General features: G+C 50.0%; 2 protein-coding genes across 2 annotated transcripts in view; one reads left to right on the forward strand and one right to left on the reverse strand.

The window, feature by feature from the left end:
* Positions 1-11,267, forward strand: part of LOC144729745 (calpain-9-like) — a 43,143-nt gene extending 31,876 nt beyond the window's left edge. The window contains exons 11-20 of the mRNA XM_078610211.1: positions 459-667; positions 1,730-1,769; positions 2,131-2,205; positions 3,135-3,192; positions 3,376-3,440; positions 4,119-4,187; positions 5,165-5,243; positions 6,260-6,376; positions 7,001-7,059; positions 9,371-11,267. Of these exons, the coding sequence (XP_078466337.1) occupies positions 459-667; positions 1,730-1,769; positions 2,131-2,205; positions 3,135-3,192; positions 3,376-3,440; positions 4,119-4,187; positions 5,165-5,243; positions 6,260-6,376; positions 7,001-7,059; positions 9,371-9,397 (798 nt within the window). The 3' untranslated portion in view covers positions 9,398-11,267. The remainder of the gene's footprint in view (positions 1-458; positions 668-1,729; positions 1,770-2,130; positions 2,206-3,134; positions 3,193-3,375; positions 3,441-4,118; positions 4,188-5,164; positions 5,244-6,259; positions 6,377-7,000; positions 7,060-9,370) is intronic.
* Positions 11,268-11,325: 58 nt separating this feature from the next.
* Positions 11,326-24,078, reverse strand: part of LOC144729743 (glycogen phosphorylase, brain form-like) — a 29,214-nt gene continuing 16,461 nt past the window's right edge. The window contains exons 11-20 of the mRNA XM_078610209.1: positions 23,639-23,802; positions 23,382-23,496; positions 22,609-22,710; positions 21,702-21,849; positions 21,403-21,461; positions 20,937-21,078; positions 19,346-19,553; positions 17,846-17,980; positions 16,399-16,465; positions 11,326-15,819 (exon numbers count right to left, since the gene is read on the reverse strand). Of these exons, the coding sequence (XP_078466335.1) occupies positions 15,562-15,819; positions 16,399-16,465; positions 17,846-17,980; positions 19,346-19,553; positions 20,937-21,078; positions 21,403-21,461; positions 21,702-21,849; positions 22,609-22,710; positions 23,382-23,496; positions 23,639-23,802 (1,398 nt within the window). The 3' untranslated portion in view covers positions 11,326-15,561. The remainder of the gene's footprint in view (positions 15,820-16,398; positions 16,466-17,845; positions 17,981-19,345; positions 19,554-20,936; positions 21,079-21,402; positions 21,462-21,701; positions 21,850-22,608; positions 22,711-23,381; positions 23,497-23,638; positions 23,803-24,078) is intronic.

Genomic DNA, 24,078 nt, shown 5'->3' on the forward strand with positions numbered 1-24,078 from the left:
AGCAGGTCACTCTTGGAAATAAGCCTTCGGACTCACACATGTAGCTTCTTCCTGGGTAAATCAGTAACTGTGGTCATTATTATCATCATCATTACGAGGCCCTCTGTGCCAGCATCAAGATGATGAACATATTAACACCCGTATTCCTGCCGGCAAGAATAAAGCCTAATATTTCATCATCATCAATATCATCATGATCAATATTATCATTATGGTCCATCATCATTATCATCATCAGCATCATAATTGTCCTAGATTTGAAGCTTTCCTGACTGCAAGGATTCATACTCTCAGGTTTTTTCGGTAAAGTCATGTAGGTAAAAAATAAAAGTAAAAGTTAATAAAAGTAATAATGAAAATAAAATAATTATTTTATTTTACCGAAAAAACCTGAGAGTATGAATCATAATTGTCCACCTGTTGCTCTTCTGGGGGGGGGGGCCCTTTTCGCTGAGCAGCTGCAGCAGCAGGGCGGCCACCTGCCCAAGGACTTCTTCCTCTACAACGCCTCCAAGGCGCGCAGCAAGCAGTTCATCAACCTGCGCGAGGTGTCGCAGCGCTTCTGCCTGCCGCCCGGCAACTACGTCATCGTGCCCTCCACCTTCGAGCCCAAGCAGGAGGCCGAGTTCGTGGTGCGCCTCTACGCCGAGAAGAAGAACGGGTCCAAGTGAGGAAGAGCTCGTCACCGATACCGCACCACCACTGCCCCCACCTCCATCACTCCACTCCGATGCAGCACGTTTGGCCACGTGCGGTGCAAAAATAAGTTGAATAAAAAGGTCGCAAGATAAAGCTGCTCACCCCGAGCTATAAATGCTCTGATGCGTGCATCGTCTTTGTTGCTGTTCGCCTTTTGGCGTTCTCTGATCTGACACTGGTCGTGAGACTAGGCCGTAAAGGAGGCTGCTGTCTCTGGCGTAGGCCAATCAGTTTCAAAGACTGCATATATTATTATCAGAGCATGTTTGTTTGCATGTTCACCACAAAGTACGTGTGGTTAATGCAGACTTGATTCCTTGCAAAGGGTTTATATTTGGTGTTTGAACACCTCGACACATGTTTTATTGCCAGGAAAGGGTAAAACCTGTTCTTATTCATTATACCTCCTTTGCCAGTACCAAATTATAATAATAGGGTTTTTCCCCTTTTTTATGGCAACAAAACTGAAACCTTTTTACGAGAAATCACGTGTGCATTAACCGCAATACTTGTGGTCAAAATGCAAACAAAAAACACACTGATAATAAATGCATTGGCCTTGAAACTGATTGGTCCACATCAGAGACAGCTTGCATTTTGACAAAAGTATTGTGGTTAATGCACACATGATTTATCGTAAAAAGGTTTCAGTTTTGTTGCCAGAAAAAAGGGGAAAACCCCTATTATTATCCTATTCGTATTTTTCATACTTTGATGCCGGGAAAAAAGGTCTCGTGATGTTTACATGGCACCGTTTAAAGCAGGGGTTGGCAACCAAAATAACAAGAAGAGAATTCGATGCAAAACTCAAGGTTTCAAGAGCTGCAATGCATGCTAGTACACAGTACGTCACGTCACGCAGTCTGTAGAGAGACGCATGCGGCTCCGTAGCCGCATGTTATCAACCCGTGGTTTCGAGTATTTGGCTACTGCTAATACATTTCCACGTGATTGACAAACCACTTACGTTGAGCTATCGTTTGTGATGGCCAAGTTTGAATAGTTACATTGTTTTTTCCTTCCCTTGCAGTGAAATGGACAACAGCATATCTGCCGACATACCACCAGAGGTAACTGAGAACGTTTGTTTACTAGTCCACTACAAACCCGGCGACCTGAGTTCGATTTCTAGCCACGGCTAATACCAGCGGCGGGTGATATCTTAACCAGCGCTGGGCATCGCCGGCATGGTGAAGTATGGTCAAACAACTCCCATGTCTGCAATGGTTTGAGGAATTTCTCTTCATCCAGGCGCTGCAACTGAAAAGGGCTGTACCTGAACGATAAACCCATGCGTACAAAAATAATTGGTCCATGTAATCAAGTCGACTGTGAAAAAAAGTGCGTGTCCAAACACTGCGCTGTGTTACGTTATCACAAGTGCCCAGTTACAATCCGCTAAGTTTATAATCGTGATCTCCTTTCCACCAGCCCGTGGTTCCCAAGCAGCCTGAGACGGAGGAAGACAAGCAGATCAAGAACGCCTTCAAAGTCCTCGCTGGTGATGTGAGTAGCCCCCCTGTAACCTCCCCCCTCCCATGCCCCTGCGTGTCCCCCGTGTCCTCCGTGCCCTCCGTGCCGTGTCTCCACTCGCTGGCACGTACAAAGCGAGTGGAGAGGGGGTGCCACGGCGCCAATCGCCTAGTCCGTTAGTTCTACCGGACCCGGCATGAGAGCACCTGGTCCCCTGCCGCTCCTGCTGATCGCCGGTGGACTGGCCACATGTGCCCCAGGGAGGGCGGTGTGGCCGAGGCAGTGTCGCAAAGCAGATCCGGAAATTATACTCGACGAACTGTGGGACTTTAACCATGAACTCACGAGGTTGGAGCAAAAGAAATAAAGAAAAATCCCCAAACAATAAAATTAAATTGGCTTCCACGCCGTATTTCACTGCCTCGTTCACCGCTGCAGAGTGGGGCCATCACTACAGGTGGTTGGTGTGTCCCAGATATTCAATTTTGTTCACCCGGGAAAGCCTGTTCAGTGACGGTGGAGCTCATGCGCTCACTCTTCTTGAGTGAACACTTCTTTTAATGAGGGATGACATTTGCTGACGATCTGTCCAGGTAGTGCTACTCGCCCGTTACATGAGCGTGCGACTTCATCATTCGTCGTCGTAGGACTACCATGTTTCTGGGAGGCTCAACCAGGACACGCGGTGAACTGGCAGCATCTCATTCATAGTCGTGCTATCCGACCTGCGGTCCTAATCAGCAGGTATAAGAATTCAAAGCCCAGTAAGAGGTTGGCTTAGCTGTTCATCCCTCTGCAGTTAACAAATTAAGTGCCACTGTGTGGGATTTCAATGGGATTTTTTTTCAGCACGGCCTGAAGGCTGTAAGTAGAAAAAGACCATCTCTTATATTGCCTCGTTTTAAATGTGAACGAACTGAAGGATCGGGTTCTACGATATAATTTTCAATTTTTTTCTTCAGGACATGGAGATCAGCTCCCTCGAGCTTCAGAGAATCCTGAATAAGATCGTCATGAAACGTACGGACGGAAAGCCGGCCACTCGCGCACGCACGCACGCACGCTTACTCTCACATGAACGTTCAGTGACTGTCGTGGCTGTGTGTGTGTGTGGAGAATGGTGATGCATGATTATTGTGTGACAAAGTGTTAAAGGCTATACGGGGGGGGATCTTTGTCTTTGCGTGTGTGGATGCTGAACAGACCCTTCACTCAAGACAAAGGGCTTCAGCATTGAAACTTGCCGTGGGATCGTGGCACTTCTGGACGTATCCCCACCTCCCTGCGCCTCCCCCACTCTGTCCAGCGTTCGTTTGCAAAAAGTCAAACGCGTAGGATTTGATCATTGGGTTACGCACTGACGTAATGATCTGGCCAATTGTTTTTTGTTATATATATATATAAATCAAACTTGGTCCTTACCTGGGATTTTACATACAGATGTTCACCCGTGTTAATCCACTGCTGGATGAAGGACTCCCCACACGGTGCGGGTCATTGGGGCTATTTAACCATACTTCACCACGCTGGCCGACATGTGTTGGTGAAGGTGGTTTACACACAAGTGATAATAATAATAATACAAATAGTAATTTGTTTTTGGCAGACTGTGTGCGCCTTTACGCTGGGGCACCCCAGAGCGGCTTACACGCCACTAGCTGCTGACATTAACTTACTAAGTTCGGGTTACACGTTACACGATCTCATCTAAAACTTGATAAAGGGCACCCCCTGCTGGCAGCTCTCCACCTGCGTGTGACACACGATGTGACCCAGAACCTGGCCTACGAGCGGGCATTGGTTTGCCACTAGTAGAGGGGGGATATGACTGCCACGTGTAGCCCCAACTTAGTAAATTAACAACATAATAATAGCAATAATACGTGAGAAGTGCGCGCAACGCACGCGTTTGTCCCGCCGATGAACTTTAACTCAGCGCGCTGCAGAAAGACGGCAGTGGCAAGCTGGGCTACGAGGAGTTCAAGTACCTGTGGTTTAAGATCAAGAAGTGGGTGGTGAGTTCCGTCTGCTTGCTGCTGCTGCCGCACCTCCGCCACCAGTTCCCCGGTGCACTCACCTGACCCAGCCAAAGTGATCCGATATGGTTACGGAGCGTAGGAAGTCGAATAAATAATAAAATGGGATGATTTTAGTTTGTCGGTAAGGTTCACGCGGGTCGGCTTCCCAGACCGACGTTTACCAAGCGGGGTTTGTTTAAGCAGGGAGAGTCTGCACTGGTTTTCGTCCTGCAGGGTCTTGTCAGCAGTCAGGCTCGTTAAAATACGACTGGGTCACCGGATATTATTGGTGACCGCACTTCCTCTGAAAGGTCGAGTCTCCTTCATTTAACGCAAAAATGCAACATTGTATTAAAAAACCTTTACGTGCTGTTGTGTGGACCATTGTGAGTAAACCTCTGATGTTAATTATGTCCTTCTTTAGGCGCACTGGTTGTTTATGAATGTAGTCCAGTTTTGTAAACTCACTTCCAGCTTGCTCTCATCTTGCCTTGATATCGTTCCGATTCCGGGCCCCCTTTTAAAAAACTGTTGTGCCTTCGACGGACATCTTCGCTTGTTTAGGAATCTTTCTGCGTGTGTGACTTTTGTTCTGCTCATTTGTCTTGAGCCCCACACTCTACACTCTCCTTCATCAATTCTTCAATCGCTAGAAAGCACGTGAATCCATGCACACGTGACCTTGATGCATATTCCATCCGTTTTGGGGTGGAGCGGTGGTGAAGTGGTTCGATAATTACGCTATAAACCGGGCGACCAGAGTTGGATCCCCAGGCACCCGGTCCTGGGTACGACCACCAGCACCAAAACCCACACTGACCGGCAGCAGTAGAGGCCTCGATAAATAAAGGGTTGCTATACACCGCTAAGCTCGTGAATTTGATAAGGATCGAGCGACGAACCGGTGCGTCCGTCATTGCGCCTCCAAGTGATGTCTCAATGCGACGCATCTCTTGTGCCCCGTCGCCCGGCAGGACATCTACAAGGAGTTCGACACCGACCGCTCGGGCACGATGGCCTCGTACGAGATGAGGTCTGCCGTCGAGGCTGCAGGTAAATCTCACTGTCGCGTCGGCTGCGGTTGTTTTTGAGGTGGCGGTTATAATGTAAAGGGGTCATCGCGGCTGGGAATGGGGAGCAGGTGGAGGATTAACCTCTGACCGGAGATCTCTGTGGTTCACCTGGAGTTATGGTAGCTGCAACTGTAGCGAGCGGTATACTGGATGCGGTGTGCCGGGTGTTAACAGAAATGTTTTCTGGGGTCGCCGACCGGGACGGTAAACGTGGCTGAAATGAAGACCTGCTTCGCGGTTATTATATTTAGACTGGAGAAATCTGATGAGCTATGAAGCTCTTTCACACATGTCCAGTATGACCGCTGAATGCCGTGACGATGATGATGATGACGATGCACGAGAGCTATTTTTAAATCAACTATTGTCAGCAGTCGTTGCTGGCAATAATTTCCGGGCTATTTTCTGTCGTTAGAAAGTGTGGTAGCCCAAATTGTGAACAGATCTATTTGCTGTGCCCCCTGGTGGGAAACTGGGGTTTGCAACTTCCAATGGGATCGCAGATATTTGGTCACGAGACAACCCGAGGTCGTGTGATCTCTAGACCAATCATAGTTATCGAACATTCTTTATTAACAAACTCTGTTTTCATTGGCTAGACAGCACTCCACTCGGTCTACTCCACAGCTACAGCTGGTTGCCATAGTAGTCCATAGTAAATGCGTTGCTGGCAATGGGGCCCCACGGTGGCAACATGTTGTTTCCCTCGTCTGATATGCAGAAGGTCGTGGGTTCGATCCCGATTATGACGCCAGTATATTTGGAGTTTGCATGTTCTCCCCATGGTCGTGTGGATTTTTCTCCGGGTCCTCCGGTTTTTTCCTCCACATTTGGAAACAACACGTGTTGTTTCCACATAATCCACTTCCGCTCGCCACAAGTGTTAACCAGGGCGGCCTCGGGGCCCGAACCGCGAACTTCTGCAACAAGCGTGGCTGTGTTACCCCCTCCTCTGTTGAATGTGTTCGCTGGTCACGCGATTACTTTGCCCGCCAGGTTTCAAGCTTACCACGATGTTGCACGAGCTCGTCGCCATGAGATACGCGGACGAGAATTTGGAGATCAACTTTGACGGCTACGTGGCCTGCCTCACGCGACTCGAGTCCATGTTCAGTAAGACTCCCGCTCTGCGCGAAGAATCTGAACGGGCGTACGCACTCACAGACGTGTAGACAGAAGTTTTATTTTATTATTTAATCAAGGTTCAGTGTCCACTGAGACCGGGTACAAAGTAGATTGTATAAATAGCAGAAATAAAACCGTTGAATACAGTGCAAAATACAATCTGTATTTTACGTACAATTATGTGTATGGGCCTTTTTGGACAAGGGCCTCTGCGCCACCATGCAGGTCATGGGAGTTGTTTGACCAAACTTTCGCTACAGGGCGGTGAAGGTGGGGAGCATAGACACTGGAGCATAGTGCAGTAGAACAATGGAATTTGCTGCACTGGTGCCTACTGACAACATAGGCTGGAATTTTATCCGGGCGTTTAAACTCCGTGTCGCAAGCAAACTTTTGAATACACGAGGCTCTGTGCTTCTTGCCCCAAACAAAACTGACGTGGATTCATCCCATCTAATGCATTCGTCCACCAGCCAATGGGGGCTTCCGGTCCAATAGTTTCCCCCGCAGCATTTCTGTACACAGCAATAATCCCCTGGGTTGGGTTCGACTTTTGTGGGTCTCGTCAGCAGGGGTCCGAGCTTGTGTTTTTGTTTCGCTTGTTTTAAACAGGAATCTTTGCTGCCTTTGACAAGAAAGGGACGGGCATGATCAACCTGGGCCTGAATGAGGTACAACGATTCGGAGTGTTTGTGTTCATCGTGCCTGGAATTTGTTGAACATTTTGCATTTTTATCTCAAGGGAAAATGTAAATTGCAATGCTTTATACATGGCAATGAAGTTATTTCTGCGCACATGCGAGAGAGAGGTGGATGCCGGGATACTCGGTGGTTCATAATAGCCATGTCAGCCCTGGAATTATGTGGTGGGTGTGAAAATTTGAACCCGACTGGAATTAATTATTAATAAAAAATTTAATATATTTTTTTGACTCGCAGATAAACCCTTAGACTAAGAGAGTCCCACAGGCGCGTACAGAAACCCACAGATACGCTCAGAGACACGCACAGAGACACATGTAGTGTCAGCGGAGTGGGAGACAAGGTTTTTTAGGAGGCACCTTCTTTATTAACACCTTCACAGGTTCGCCCTCACACTCTCCCTAGTCGTCTAGCCGAGCCTAAACACAACCCTGACCCTGTAACACTGATGGCGCCGACCGAAACGGTCAACAACTATCCGGCCGAGCAGTATCTAGCGAAGACGACGACGAGACGAGTTCACTCCCCAGAACCGGCAGCCACGAGCTCCGGCTCTCAGCTGATTTAATGCTACTCAGCATGGCCTGGCTCCGCCCTGGCCGTGCCTCCCTTCTTGAACCCACGAGCGGGTTACAGGGGCTTCAGATGGGGTCTTCCATGACCCTTGCCCCAGTTCCTCCGCCCTGCCGACACACCCGCCGTGTATACGCTCACCGGCGTGTGTACTGCTCGTCCACCGCAGTTGCCATTGCTGGACAACAGACGGCGCTATACCACTACACATACATGGAGCGAAGCTCCTCTTCCCCCCTCCTCCGACGATCTAGTGGGGGTGGGGCGAATCATTCACGAGTTCCCCCCAGTAACTTCGTCCCATTTCCAGCCCTGCGTATCGGTGCGCTGATCCAGCACCGCTGAGCCTCACGTTTGAATTCGGGTGCTAATGGGCCATGGTTAAAGTGTAGAGTCGATGGCCTCAGCCCAGTCACAAATGAATACGTGCAGAAAAACGCATCGTGGAAACGTTGGTTCCGAACTTAAATTTGGCTACATTTCCAGTTCTGAGAATGTAAATCTAATCGGCTTGACTGCCATGCGACGAACGTTACCCTCGGTGGCATAAGGAGCGGGTGGGCAAGTGCTGCCCTCTACGGAGGTCACTTAAAAGGGATTTATCTCAGAGGTAGTTCTGTGATATCTGCTTCCACCTGCCATTCTCTAACGTGAGTTGTTGCCCTGCTCTGGATTCTTCATCTACTGACACGACTGCCACTGATTGCACAATTTAGATGATACAATTGGTGACTACAAACATGATCAACAGCAGGCGAGGTTCTTAATGTAAAAACTTGAAAAGGATCAGGATTGACCCACACGTCTGAATCTTATGCATGAAACTAACCTTAACTTTTTTTTTATTTTTACCAGGTCAGGCCGACTGAGCTACTGGATGTAGCTCTTTTTTTTTATAAGCGAACTGGCCACAAATGATAGCTCAATTTAAGGAGCTTATGTGTAAATTTATAGCAGCCGAATACTCTAAACACACGTTAATTCTAAATGTATAAGGAAAAACCAGAGGACCCGGACAAAAAGCCACACAATTATGGTGAGAACGTACAAATTCCAAAAATACAGGTGTCGGGCTCTGGATGGAACCCACGACCTCCTGTATACCAGGCTAGGGTGCTAACACCATCACCAAAGTGTTCATAACTCCAACATCTTGGGTTCCTGACATCACAGGATTTGCCGTCTAAAGGTGTCCTCTTGTATTGCAGGCTTTGTCGTTTTACGACAGTGTGTAATCTATTACAAATCACTCTTCTGCTTTTATTTCCTGGCTTAAAGCATAACTAGATTTTTCTCTAGATTTCATTCCTCTCCACCGTATTCTGGGTCTGTCTTTCGACGATTCACAAATAGATGTTTCGATTCGTACACGTAATGATGAGGCCAAACATGGGGCATAAGAGACCCTTCCAACCACCAGCATAGCCACATTAAATTGTCACCCGTTTCGTTCCCTGACAAGTCGAACAACAATTCTCGCAACCAAATGGATTTAATTTGACGTTGCGCTTTGACGAAGGCCCGTTGCCCGAAACGTCACCGATTTTATATATTTTTGTGAGGCCAGTGTTGTTAACACATCAATGACATCATTTTAGCAATCTCTCGCTTTCATTGAAAATATAACATTCATCTAAGGACAAATAGTAACCCCAAATGTCTTTCCTTCGTCCCTCCCGTGACCTTCTGACCCCTCTCTTCGCCCAGTGGCTGCAGCTCACCTTGTACTCGTGAACGTCGCGCGCGAGTGGACGGGGGCGGTCGGCCAGAGCGGCGCTCTCCGTAGCTGCGGCTTCGTCCAACGAGCAAACGACGTCGGGAGCCCAACCACGACTGGCACGCGGGGAGGGGGGATTGGGTGGGGGGGGGCTTTGCCCACACGCATGTGCGCGCGCGTGGCATGGGTAGCTACGATGATGATGCTGACGACGACGCCGCCGCCGACGATGATGATGATGTTGATGACGTTCAGCTGCTTCTTTATATGCAATCTTAATGGCAGCTTTTGTTGGCTTTTGGTGTCGTGGTCATTATAATAAGAGTGGAAGACTGGGAATTGGTAAAAGTTGTGGGGTGGGGGGTGCATGGTGGGGGCGGTGGGGGGGGGTCATGTGTTGTAGTGAGGGGGGAAAAAGGAGGGGGGGGACACTGGAAAGAAACGTTAGTCGATCGCTGGAAGACAAGACCGATGGTACGAACATGAAAGGTCCCACGAGTGAACGTTTAAGACCTCCCGCAGCTCTGCGAGGCTGGTGCCTCTGTTGGCTTTACTACCCCGAATGCATCTGCTGTGACAATGCTTGCTTTTGTCTGTGTACGATTTAGCTGGGGGGGGGAAGAGACGTTTTGGTGGTCCAATCTGGCCCCATGGTTGTTAGCAAAACGACCCAGACAGCCAATTTTCTTCTTGCAGTGCAATTTGTTTTGCCGTTTGAATAATCATGTGCCTTGCTGCCACCTTTGTGTTGGATGGTCACCCATCCTTGCACGAAAACCGTCCAAATGTTAACAGCATGCAGCACTACTTTGGTTGGGCAGTGCACCAAAATCCGTTGTTGTACTGTACTTCAATGCTCTCCGCCTTCGCCAACCCGCACCGACCACCGTGGCAAAGTACAGCCATAACCTCCCGCCCTCCACGACCCGCACTGTGTGGGGCTGCCCTCATCCAGCAGTGGATTGCACGTGCTATCTTGCATGGGCGTGACTCCACAGGGACTGTACCATTTTGCCCTGGGGGGGGTGAGAGGAGCTCAAAGCTGGATGACCTGCAACTGAAATTCTCTCCCCTCCAGTTGGTCCAACCCAAGGTCTGTTACTCAGGACAGAGGCCTTGGGAATTCTCAGTAGTTAAGTTCCGTCTGGTGCTACGTTGCAAAAGTGAATCGACGGGGTTGGTCGATGGTGTCACTTTGGAGATTCATATTTTTTGTGGGTGTTTTTTTGTTCATGTTAAGGGAATTTTTTTTTGGTTTGGCACCTTGTCAGTATTGTAGGAAATCAAGTTGCCAAACTTTCACTCAGTGGGGGGAAAATAACTGGAGAACTTTCATAATCCATGAATCAGCACTTTCTAATCACTTTCATAAACCATTGTCATTCAGGGCTTAATCTCTCACTCCAGTGTATGTAACACTGCTCAGCTGGCTTGGAGTATGTATTAGCCGCATAAGGCACTAACCACTAGAATACAAGGCATGCCTGATCCTATATTATTTTACCCTATATCAATCCCTATAATCCTATGAATAGGTTTGGTTTGAGGACAAAATAAGTCAAGATGGATGTGGCAAGCCAAAATTATTCCTGGTAGTGTTCCTTTCCGGACAATTCCGGCAGAGATCGAGCACTGATGGTGCTTTACAGTGGGCATTTCCTCTTGACGGGCATCACGAATCAACGCAGAGGACTTGTGGCTGGTTCATCTATCCAGCATGGTGCAACCAGTGAGCAGAACCAAAGACTCGGACCGGATCTCCATTCCTCATGGGAATGGAGTTGGGGTTACCAGGTTCAGCTTTTTGACAAGGCATTGTTCAGGACCGTGTTACCCACTCTGTTCTTCCTCCTGTTTGGGTTGAAATTAAATAAACGACAGATCCAACTACTGAGTGGACGTCCGTGTTGTTGACAAGAAGACGACACGGGGGGAAACGTGTGGCTTGAATCTTTGCTTGGTTTAATTCGTGAGTCACAGAGGTGCTCCCACTTAACAGTTGAAAATAGGAGTTAATGTAACAGAAATAATAACAGAAAACCCAAAAGGAATTGTATAAAACACCATTTAACATTTTGAAAACAACAGGTCAATATCTAGGTGGACTACAAAAGCCAGCAACCAGGGTTTGGCTCACACTGGACTAATGAACTCCCATGAACGACGAGGTGCGAGGAGGCCTTCGCCCAAAGATGGATTAACAAAGGGGCTATAAAATACTCCAGTATTTCATGACAAAAGTTACAATCATATACTTTGCGAATGCTCAGTATGTGAAATACTACTGCTATGTATGAGATTATTACGTATAAAGTTAAACTTCTTTTGTGATTAAGGCACAGACAAGTCCCAATAGCTTCAGCACCAACCAGACCGACCAGAGCAGTGGCGAAAAAATGGACGTGAAAAATATAAAACGTTAAAATTTTAAGACCCCGCACGCACACACGCAAATCTCGACACCGCACCAATCTCGGCGCCGTACAATTTGACGCAATCAAAAGTCCCCGCATTGTAAACTGGACAGTGGTGTGGCAGGTTATTGAAAGAAAATCTATCAGAAAAAAAAGTTACAATTAGTGAAAGCAAGTAAAATGAGTGTTGTTTTTTTTCCCTGTTGTTGAAAATGTTAGAGCAACCTCGAGCACAGAGCAGAATATCTCCCCCACTGTGCATCAGCATGAGCTTGCAAGTTTCTCATTCAAACAGCAAGGGCAGGGGGTTTCACAAAATTCCAACGGTTTCCAGGATCCACGCTGGTCCGCCGTTCCAAGGTCACCGATATGCCTCCCGGCTCGAATATGAATTGCGGAGGTTTCGAGCGGCACACGCCTGATGATTACGAAAAAATTTACCTGTAAAAACAAAGTTTTTCACTATAAATCCTTTATATGCGTGGCGGCTAGAGTCCTCTCGTCCTCTGGCTTGAGATCGCTGCCACCTATGGGTCAGATGATTGCCTGCCACCATTAAGCAATTGGAATTAAATATAATTTTTTTTTTCCTAAAAAGTGTAAAGTTATGGAAAAACAATTTCACGAAAATAAATTGTCACGCACAACGAGTCTGTGTGCAAAATGTCAGCTCGATTGGATCACGGGAAGTGGGTTAAAAAACGACCGAAAGATTTGCACGGTCGTAAGCGCACAAGCAAGCAAGCGAACTTAATATAAAGGATTTTAAAAAAGGAGGTGGGCCGTGAGGTCCAGCGTTTCCAAAAAACCCTGGAGCAAAGGACACATTTTAGTGTGGAAGATTTTGGCATGAACTCACGAGGGGGCCATCGTCTGTAACGCCGGTGGAGGCAAACATCCGGAAGACGAATGTTAGGACTCCTCACATTGGCAAAGAAATCAGGCTAGGAGGCAGGCCGGCCTGGTAAACGTGATCCTGGCGAGTGACTGAGAAGTCATTTACTTGGCACAAAGGACAAAGATGCCTCCCCGCCCCTCAGACTTAGCAGATTGTTGGGGCAAGTGCTGTTTGCGAGCACCTTTATGCACAAGGGGGTTGGTGGCCAACACCACGCTCAGTGCTGATGTTTACACATCGTGCAAGGTATAATTTTTGAGGCTGAGTCGACTTAGGGGAGGCTCAGGACTGGTAAGATAATTGTCAGATGGTGGGCGTGAGCGGGAATGGAACCCGGGTCGCCGGGTTCATAGTGCAGTGCGCTATCCACTGCACCACCACTCCTCACTAGGAGCATCATGCACACAAACCTAGAGGACTGCATAACCAGCTGACGTCTTATAATGCTCTTATCTATAGAATAATCTAGAATAGATTACTTTTTTTATTGCTAAAAATCAGGTTTTTCCCCAAGGAAACTCCAATTGCACTTTTTTACAGGTCCCTATTGTCCCGTTTCATTACAACTTTGGTTGAAGTAAATTTGATTTTAAATTTACTTGAACAATAATCTCAACTCGCAACCTACCACTGCAAAAGTGTTTCAACGACTCAAGGAAGGGCTCCAGGTGGAACCACAGAAGGAGTAGGGAAGGCAGCAGCAGCCACGCGGTGAGCTGGCACCAACAATTGCCCAAGCTCTGCGATCCTTTAACTTTTAAAGATGTTCTCGGCCGATTAATTGGTCTTGACATATGGGAGGAAAACGGAGACCCTGAGAAAATCCACGCGTGCGAGGGTGCAACACCATCCCAGCTAAAATCAGACTGCAACTCGATCCGATTTTCAGACAATCGCATCGTCCAGGGAAAGAACCCCAACTCCACGTTCTCACGTGAAGCTGGGCTGCTCAGTGGCTTCACACAAGCACACAACCGCCATTCGGCACTAAGTAGTGGTGACATCACCACAGCGCTTGTGCCAGGCCATCTGCACATTAAGGCCACATGAAGTGTCGAACGCCTGCTGGCAGGAGGTCACGGAACAGACCCAGGTGCCATGGGTTGCCTGACTGAGATGACTGGCTGATGCACCACCTGTGCCCTTACTGTGCCAACTTGCTGTGCTAAAGCCATCCGGCGTTCCGCTCGTTGTTGTGAGCGTCGCTCCTCTGACCTCTGTTGTTGTTGGAGGGCGACTGCCTCCAACTGCCCAGTAGCGTCCTTCACGAGCCTCCTCCACAGAGGACGATTTTGACACCGCTGGTACCAGTCATCAGCAAGTCCACTCAGCTCCACATCATCCTGTACCACATCACTCCATCTCTTCTCTACCCCGTGTCGTGCCTGTTTAGCCCCTTCTATCCGGCTAAACAAAAGCGGTTTAGGTATGCGGTGGCCGGGTATGCGGGCTACATAACCCAGTCAACGCAGCCTTGCCTGCCGAAGGAGCTCACGCACACGCACTAAGTGTTGCCACCACCGCCACTAACAACGACGACATCCTCGTCGTATATTATCCGGTTTTTGAACGGCCTGGTAGCACCCAACATCATTTGCCGGCGGGTGCATCTCCTACGGATGGTGTCGGACAGAAGCTTCCGGAATGGCCATCTCACCACCACTTCCTGCTGGCGGAAGGGCCTCCCCCTCTCTAGTGGGTACAATGGCCTACTCTTCCACACTAGGCAGACGTCTTGGAAAGGGTGGAACACGTGACCCGCCGAAATCGACTGACCGGCAGGTATTGCTGTAACTCTAGCGAGTGCTGCCAGTGGGGTTAGTGCTTGCTTGGCTTTCTGGTCGGGCTTGGCAACACACGGAGGGTGTTTCCTCCGTACTCCAACTTGGGGTAGCGGCTGCCTCTGCACAACGCCAGTGGACTGTAAGGAGGGCCAGGGTCAATCGTGCGAGGTTCTGTGAAGTCAGCGAGACTCGAAGGGATCACACCCACCCTTACCTGGGGGGCACGGGGGCAGGGCGGGTGCCGACTTTAGTGGTTGAGCTCCATGCAAGGTGGGGCGTTCAGAGTTTGGGAGGGATACGTGCGAGCTGATGTGTAGTTCTGTACGACGGGAGGCAGAGTTAAGCCCTCTGCTAGAGTGGGAAACAATCAGAAGTGGTGCGACACTCCAGTAGACTGCACTCCGCGGCCTGGTCGACAAACCACGAAATTACCCTCGGTGCTGCCAAGGCCAGACAAAAATCCATCATTACCAAATTATTAAACCCTGCACTCCATAACAGCTATTTATCCAGGGAATTCTCACCGAGTCGGACACTTTTATTCCGGACGGTTCTGCATTGGGTGCTCCCCACCACATTCCCGAGACGTCAGTACAGTGTTGGAAGAGTAGGCCAAATGCCCTCTTGGAGATGGGCTGTCCACAGATCTCTCTAGCAGAGGCTCCCCCGCCAGCGGTGGTACGAGCGAGCAATTGAAGAGGCTGCACCTTACATCCCTTTTTTTAAAACATCTTCACCTGCAATCTTGATTTGAAGCTTTCGTGACTGCAGGAATCCACACTCTTTGGTTATTTCGGTAAAGTCACGTAGAAAAATGAAAAAAAAAAAAAATCCACCTGAGGACAATCGCTTGTGTGGCGATCGAAACGTCGCAATCTATTATTATTGTTCTACTTGCCTTTACCGAAAGAACCAAAGAGTATCTTCACCTGCAACCTTCACGAGGCCCTTTCCAGCGAGCGTCGCGTAGCTCACCGCCCCAGGGCCGGTGCCGCTCCCCGCTCAGCCCGGACCCGAGCGCCGTCTCGCCCCGTCCTCCTCCACACGGCGCAGCACGGGCGGGGCGGACGGGGCGGGCCGTTTGTTTAGTAGTCGCTGATGGCACGCACTAGCCCCTTGTGCGAAGGCGGCAGTGGCGGCGCGGTTTTGGCTGCCGCGGCTGCTTTGGCTGCCGTGTCTGCCGTGTGGCTCTCATCGCGGGGCTTGCTCGGCGGAGGGATCTTGACGCGGGACGGCTCGACGCCCCAGATCTCGCGCGCATACTCCGCGATCGTGCGGTCGCTCGAGAACTTGCCGGACGCGGCGATGTTGCGGATGACCTTGATCGTCCACTCGCGGGGGTTCTAAGCGTGGTGGGTGGGGTCAGGAGGGGAGGGGGAGGAGTAAGTGGGCGGCGATGGCATTGTCATCGTCATCACGGAGTGTTTATCCCGCGCGCCTTCCCCCATGCTGTATATCTCGGGGTAGTCTAACCAAGGGGGACCCCCCTGGTGGCAGCTGTCACTGTGCGCCACAAAGTGACTGCAGCACCGGCCTGCGATGGGGAAACAGTCTGCCACGTGGGGGACGATGTTGCGACGTGGCTTTTCGCAATTAAGTAACTTTGCTAAATATTCATCAAATATGTTGAAAATTTGGACCGTGACACCAGCACACATGGGCCACTCTCTTTCAAATAAAGAAACGGGATCTTTAACGTCCGCTGCCAAGTAGATGGCGGGTATTGCAGTATTAACCAGGGCAGCCGCTCTGCTCGAACTGTGAACCTCCGCAACGCACACTCTCGCTCAACGCCCGTCTGCATGACGGTCTGACCCGTTATCATGACGAGCCATTGTCTATCCACTGCTGGATTTTAAAAAACCGATAGCAATTAATTAACAAAACCGTCGAGTTGGTGAAGTCCGCCGTAAACTGCTCACCTTGTAGAGCTCGCTGACTTTCTCCTGGCACTTGACGTAATCCTCAAAGTCGGCAAAAACTTTAAACCTGCGAACGTCATTCAAACGTCGACACGTAAAACATCGGAGCAGGCAGGTACGGCGGAACACATCGTGGCTGCAGGCGACATTGGATTACTGCACGGTAACGCGGGGTGGAAGGGGGGGGGGGCATGGCCCGGATAAAACCAAAAGACGGAGATGCAACAAACCGCTTCGCGGAAAGGGGGTGAACACGTACAACGCGTCACTTTATATTGCTCCTCCAAGTGATTGGTTCACTGGGCTGACGTGTTGTTGTCTGCGGTCACGTGGGCGTTCACGTCACTCGGGGGGGGGGACCCGAGTCACCGACCCTTGACGAGTGAGGAGCAGCCAAGAATATAAAGGGTGCACTTTTATTTTTTTACAATATTTGAATTTGTTAATCCACAATCCGGATGAATCGAGGGTTGGCTGCAACTTTTGCAAGGTTGTTCTTTAAATGCTCGATAGTTATAATGATTCGTGTCTTTGATAAAGAGCCACACTCCTTTACACAGGACCCTCTCATACACAATAAGCGACTCACATCACCACATCTCAACACATCATATAAAGTGTCACCCCCGGTGGCATGTCCCTGTGCAGCAAAATGTGACTGCACCCGGCGTGAAAGCGGGCATTAGTCTGCTGCCAGTAGGAGGCTATGAATGCTGCCATGTACAATCCAAATTACAGTAAACTGCGGCGTCATTTTCAAATGTGGCAAATTTGAATCCCGTGACGCTGGCACACGACGGCCTACTCTTTAACATCGACTGCAATCGAAACGGACGGCGCGCAGTATTTTACGATCAATACCACACCTCACTTTCTATTTTTTATTTTAACAGGTAAGGCCGACTGAGCTATATAGCTCTTTTTCAGAAATTATAGCTTAACGAAGTGGCGGCTTCTAATGTGGAAATGTATAGCAGCCAAATACTCTAAACGCATGAATCAAAATGTGGCGGGAAAAACTGAAGGACTTGGATAAAAATCTAAGCGACAACAAAGAGAAAGACACCGCAAACTCTAAATATACAGGCGTCAGGGATGGGATCGAACTCACGACCTCCTGCACACCAGGCGAGGGAGTTAACATCTCGCCACCACGGCATGGGGGCGAGGGGCGGCAGAATAGCAGAACCGCTGTTCAGTTTTTTTCCCAACGCATTTCCACGACGCATTGATATCGGCGCATTGATATCGGCGCACTATCGATTCAACTTGAGAGAACATGCAAACTCCAGGATCGAACCCACGACCTCCCGCGTACCAAGCGCGGTAGTTAACTTTTCGCCACCGTAGCGCCCCTATTAACCAGGGCGGCCTGCCCGGTTCGAACTACGGACCTTCTGCCGCAATCGACGGGCGCGCTCCCGGCGGGCCGCGCCGTCGCGAGTACCGGTCGTGGTGCATGAGCATGTTGACGATGTCCTCGAAGACGTGGGGATGCTTGGGGGAGAAGAAGCCGCTGCTGATCTGGTCGATCGCCTGCTGCAGCTCGGGCAGGCGCTCGTAGTAGTCGCGCGCGTTGTACCTGCGGCACCGGCAACGCGCGGAGACGGACGACCACGACGACATCACGACAACGCCCACGCCTCAACCGAGAACTCCCCCTTCCCTCCCCCCCACCATGGTGTTGCCTCTCCCCCACCTGTCCCCCCCCCCCCCTCTTACATACATAGATACGTACGTATCTATGTATGTAGAGCTTCTTTCACACCGTACGTAGCCGACCGTGCTAATCGGAGGTGCGGGGGAAGGACAATAAACTAAATGACACAATTCTAGATTTGAAGCTTTCGTGACTGCAATGATCCATACTCTTTGGTTTTTTCGGTCAAGTCACGTAGGTCAAAAAAGAAAACAAATACATTAAATCACGACGTTTCGGAGGCAACACAAGCTTCCGTCTTTAGGTGGAACCGTCACAGCAAAATTACTGTATAAAGTGAAGAGAGCGCCAAGAGACACGAGATTATATATACTGTTCAGGGGGGGGGCGGGGAGGAGCCAGGATGGGCCGTGGGGGGGGGGTGGGTGATAAGCTGGTGGCATCATTATTTATTTATTTAAGCTTGATTAGCCCTTTTTTAACCAAGTTAAACTTTAGCAGCCTTATAGATTACTGCAGTATACTGCAAGGCAACCAGTTTGTTAGCTTAATTACTGCCTCCGTTTTTTTACTTTGTTCATGTGTTCATCTTTTGTCAACCACATGCCATCGCCTACAACGCGGCACCCCCTCCGCTCATCCGTCCTCCTAATCCCCTGCAGCATAACAAAAAGGCGGCTTAACTTAGCTCCCGTATTAACTCACTGGCATCTTAAATAAATAAAATGATGTCACCAGCTTATCACCCCCCCCCCCCACGGCTCATCCTGGCTCCTCCCCCCCTTAAACAGTATATATAATCTCGTGTCTCTTAGCGCTCTCTTCACTTGATACAGTAATTTTGCTGTGACGGTTCCACCTGAAGACAGAAGCTTGTGTTGCCTCCGAAACGTCGTGATTTAATTTATTTGTTTTCTTTTTTAACCTACGTTACTTTACCGAAAAAAACAAAGAATATAAATTACACAAATCCCGCTGCACTGCTGTGGAGCAGAGTGAGCCTTGCTAAAGAAGTGCTTCTGGACTGACTGGCTCTCACTGGCGAGAGCGCTCCACATAAAAACAACGCAAAAAGCAACACCGTGCACGTCCACCAACTCATCATGCGTTCTGTCACCCTCGGTGGACAACTCGCTGGATGCGGTCACATTTCATCATAATCAGCCAAGTTCAATCCGCTGATTGACGAGATCATCGACCTAGCGAGCGCCTGCACAGACCACATCAAGGCGTGTTGCCAAGCCCATTGCGTTGTCTTGTCGGACGACGACGACCTCTCCCCCTCACCCCTTCTTGTCCATCGCCTCCACCTCGTCGACGCGCATGCCGAAGATGAAGAGGTTCTCCTCCCCGGCCTCCTCCGCCATCTCCACGTTGGCGCCGTCCATGGTGCCGATGGTGAGCGCTCCGTTCAGCATGAACTTCATGTTGCCCGTGCCAGACGCCTCCGTGCCGGCCGTGGAGATCTGCTCCGAGAGGTCCGACGCCGGGATCACTGCGGGCGGCGGCGGAACGAGCGAGCGAGCGAGCGCCGCGGTTACGATCGAAACCGCGGAGGACGAGGAATCGCGAGCACGAGTGGTGGCCTCTAGATACGCGCCGTGGCTAACGCGTGACGTAGCCGACACGGTGGCATGTAGCGCAGTATCTGACAAGGCACGATTATTGGAACTCGCTGCTCTACGGGACGTCTATCAAAAAAACATTCCCTTGCTGATGTCATCAAAGAGTGTAAACAATCACGCGAATTTCGGGCATCCTCGCAGCGGCTTTTGGTTTGCCATAAAACAAAGACGGTTACGCAATCGCGCGCTTTCAGATGCACTTCTGCAGCCGTCTGGAATGCTCTTCCTTCTGATTTCAGGAAGCCATTGGAGCTATCCATTTTTAAATCTATATTGAAAACTCATTTCTTTACAACTGCTTTTTGTGTTTAGTTTGTTGCCCTTCGCCTGTACCTCCGATTAGCACGGTTGGTTACGTACGGTAACGAAAGAGGTTCAACATACGTACTCATTACTTTTGCAGTAAAAGTCAAAGGCTGAGAATGCCATTCTGATCTGTTCACACTTACAGGATGCCCCTCCTCTGTGTGTCTATGCCTTTACTACGACTCTAGTGCATTGCCTGGAATGCGTGTTGAGTCATCGGAGAATATTGACGGAGCATCAGTAAACTCAGTGCCTTCAGTTTAACAGGCGTGACCTGGAAAAAAAAACTTAACTTCTGAGTGGCACCCTAATGCACACGCACTTACTATTTTGAGCAGCAGAATGAATAAACCCAGGCCACCAAGGATTAGGATTTAAAACCAAGCAAGAAAAGTCGTGCATACACATGGATTATTACATAGCACTTTCCAACGTGCGTTTGTCCTCGAAAGAATGTAACCATCAGCACGGAAGCCGATGAGAGGCTTGCCAGGAATGATGTCAGCGCACAATTAATTTTCATATTTGCAAATATATATTTTTCTCTGGTTTGCATCTCCAATGTTTTCGGCAACGCGTTGATCAATACGGCCAGTTTTCAACAGGGCACACGTTCCAATTTTCCCAAAACCACTCGAAAAGTTTCATCCAAGTTGGATTACTTTTACGGGAGGTACAGTGCCTCCCCCGGTAGAAGATGAAGCCCAAATCCAGCAAAACAGTTTCACTGAGGATAATGCGGCAGTTTGTAAACAAAGCTTCTCCCCCACTCCCCGTCCGTAGGATGGGCTGGCACCCAGCTTGTTGCGACACGACCGGGAGGAGATTCTTTTTGAAGGAAAGGGAGACGGCCGACTCTGGGAGTATAGCAAACGATGAGTGGCGAGACAGGCGGGCGGGAGGAGAGGGTGGACGGTCTGTCACGTCCCACCGCGGAGAAGCCTCACCCTTCTCGGCGAGAGACACCTTGTAGTTCTCCAGGAAGATGACCTTGAGCCTGTCGCCCACAATGGGGTCGTTGTTCACCACTTCGCCGATGGACGTCACCAGCTTGATGATCATCTTGGCCATGTGGTAGCCAGGGGCTGCCTGGACAGGACAGGGCAATGGGAATGGCAGAGACAAGAGGCGTTTCACCAACAAAATATGAAAATATAACACGACGCTTTGGACTGTCTGCCTCTATGGATTTTCTTGACTGCAAATATATGGAATGGGTACATCAATTACTATTTTAAAAATAATGTTTAAGCATGCATTGCGTGACACTTTCCAAGATGCACTTTTTCCCGGAATTATTAGTGGCACGGATAGCTGTCGGGGCAAAAAGTGCGTTTGCATATTTGGGAAAGTAAACTCCAAATGAGAGACATCTTGCGATCGTTATGAACTACTCTTCTCCTGAGCCGTTACCTTTCCCCCAATCAGGATGGTGCGGGCCACAAATCGCTTCGTTGGGTTTCTCTTGATGCCTGTTAGGGGAGGAGCCAAAAAAAAGATAAAAACACATTTCAAAACAATGGTTGGGTAGTTGAGCAGGTGGGTAGGTGAGCAGGTGGGCATGTGAGTAGGTGGGCAGGTGGGCAGGTGAGTAGGTGGGCAGGTGGACAGGTGTGCGGGTGGCTTTGCAGGCTGGTTGATGTCTCATGGCCGTAGAGCGTGACGACGCGCGAACGAGCGGGTTGCGTGCGGTTGAGGCGTCGGTGTCTCACGGTTGTAGAGCGTGATGATGTGCAGGCAGTTGAGCAGCTGGCGCTTGTACTCGTGGATTCGCTTGACGTGGACGTCAAACATCGAGTCGGGGTTCACTGCCACGCCGTACTGCTTCTCGAGCAACGCGGAGAACTTCAGCTTGTTCTCCTGCGCCGTCGCCACCACGGGGACAAAGATTTGCAACAATCCGGACACGAAGAGCAAGAGAACTGTAGACATTCGATTGAAGCCCGGGGGGGGGGGGGGGACCAGGTAGGCTGCTGTGAAGCTCTTTAAATTACACAATGTTGTCGCTGTTGTCGACATCGGCGGAAAATTACAGAGGAAGTTCCGTGGGGTAGACGCGTGAGACGAGCACGTGTAATCTTGAACAAAACAATGGAACAAAATTGTCGTTAAAAATAAAAAGTTGCAATTGTTACAAAAAATATATGATCAGGATGAATTCGCAGTTGTCAAATCAAGGTGCAAGTCACAATTGCAAACAATGCTGTAAATAACAATTTATTTTGTTTTATCCCCCCCCCTACCCCCAGAAGTAAAAAATAAACCAACGGAATTTCTTGTGTGGTGGGGTAAAGTGTGGGTACTGCTACGTGTATTCCAAGACCTCCAGCTGGCTTGTGGCTTCCCTTCCACCAGCAGGTGGCAAGAGCAAGCAATTGCAGGGATGCACCTGCATCTTTCTATATATACCGTACGTCCATCAGCCAATGGGGGCTCGTAGACCAATGTATTCCAGGAGCATTTCTTCCGACGTAAGCATGTACGTTGAACTTCTTTCACAACCGTACGTAGCCAACCGTGCTAATCGGAGATGCCGGGAGTTAGGGATTTAACGTTCGCAATTCGCAAGGCTGCACCTGTGCCTCTGCCCTCGTTATTTATCGTCGTCCGCCTCCGCACCTGCTTCACTTTGGCCACGTCCCGGATGAAGGCATCGTCGTCCACCAGGTCGCCGAGCTTCGCCAGCTGCGACAGCTCGTTGACGTACTCGTCTCCGATGCGCTGCGCGGAACAGCGGGCGACACCGGGCGTCAACTCAACCCTCCCCCCACCTCACCCGGCACGCACGCAACGGTCACGCGGAGCTGCTGCTCACGCTACCGTAGGTGACAGCAGCAGCGGGAAGAGCAGCCACCGTAGCAGCAATAGCATAGCAAAAGCAGTAGCCATAGTAGCAGCAGTAGCCAGAGCAGCAGCAGCAGCAACACGAGCAGCAGCAGCAAGAGTAGTAGCTGTAGTAGATAAAAAAACACAAGCAGCAGACATAGTAACAGCAGTAGCCATAGCAGCAGCAAAACGACCAGCAGCAGCAGCAGCAGGAGCAGTAGCCCTAGCATCAGCAGCAGCAAGAGCAGTAGGCACAGCAGCAAAAGCAACAAAGCCGTAACAGCAAGAGCAGAATGATTGGCAGCAGCAAGAGTTGCAACAGCAACGACAACAGAAGCAGTTGCAGCAACAGTAGTAGCAACGGTAGCAGCAGGAGTCAAAGCAGCAGCACCAACAGCTGTTGCTGCCCTACCCCCAAACCCTCCTTTAACCCTATCCCTTAAAACCCAAGCCCCCCACCCTTATATCCCGTAACCCTAATCCTACCCCGACCCCATGCCAGGCATGCCGCCTGGACCCCTTCTGGCTGCTGGTGTGCGTCATCCCGTTGCCGTGGTGCCCGTCACCTCGGCGATGACGTCGGCGAGCCCCGGGTTGCAGAGCAGGAGCCAGCGGCGCGGGGTGATGCCGTTCGTCTTGTTTTGGAATTTCTTCGGATCAATCTCCCAGAAGTCACGAAAGCTGCGAGAGGGACAGGGGGGAGCAGAGAGAAAGCGAGCGAGCGAGTGAGAGAGGAAGACTCGGTTGTGTCTGGGGGCGGGGGGGGGGAAGATGAGGGGGTTGCAGCCACGAGAACGAACATGGTTACCGGGGCGATCGTTACCAAGTAGCCTTGATGATGTCGGAGTGGATGCGCGCGACGCCGTTGACGGCGTGCGAGCCCACGATGCACAGGTGCGCCATGTTCACGCGCTTGGTGCCTTCTTCCTCGATCAGGGACATGCGGCGCATGCGGTCCAAGTCCCCCGGAAAGAGTGCCTCGATTTTCTATTCCGACACCAATGACAAAGATCCCCCGCGTAGCCTTAACAGACTGTTGGGTCAAGTGCTGTTAGAGAGAACCTATGAAGGCCAGCACGGCACACGAGGGGGGAGGTGGCCAGCACCACGCCCGGCCGCCTTTGTTTCCCTTGTGATGATGTTTACAAACCAGGTACTCATTTGAGGCTGAGTCAACCTAGGGGAGGCCCAGACCGGTTCAGATATAATCGTCACTGGTGATGGCCGTCAACAGGAATCAAACTCATGTCGCCGGGTTCCGCC

Source organism: Lampetra planeri, chromosome 33 (assembly GCF_965212315.1).
Source record: "Lampetra planeri chromosome 33, kcLamPlan1.2.h2, whole genome shotgun sequence".
NCBI classification, from domain to species: Eukaryota; Metazoa; Chordata; class Hyperoartia; order Petromyzontiformes; family Petromyzontidae; genus Lampetra; species Lampetra planeri.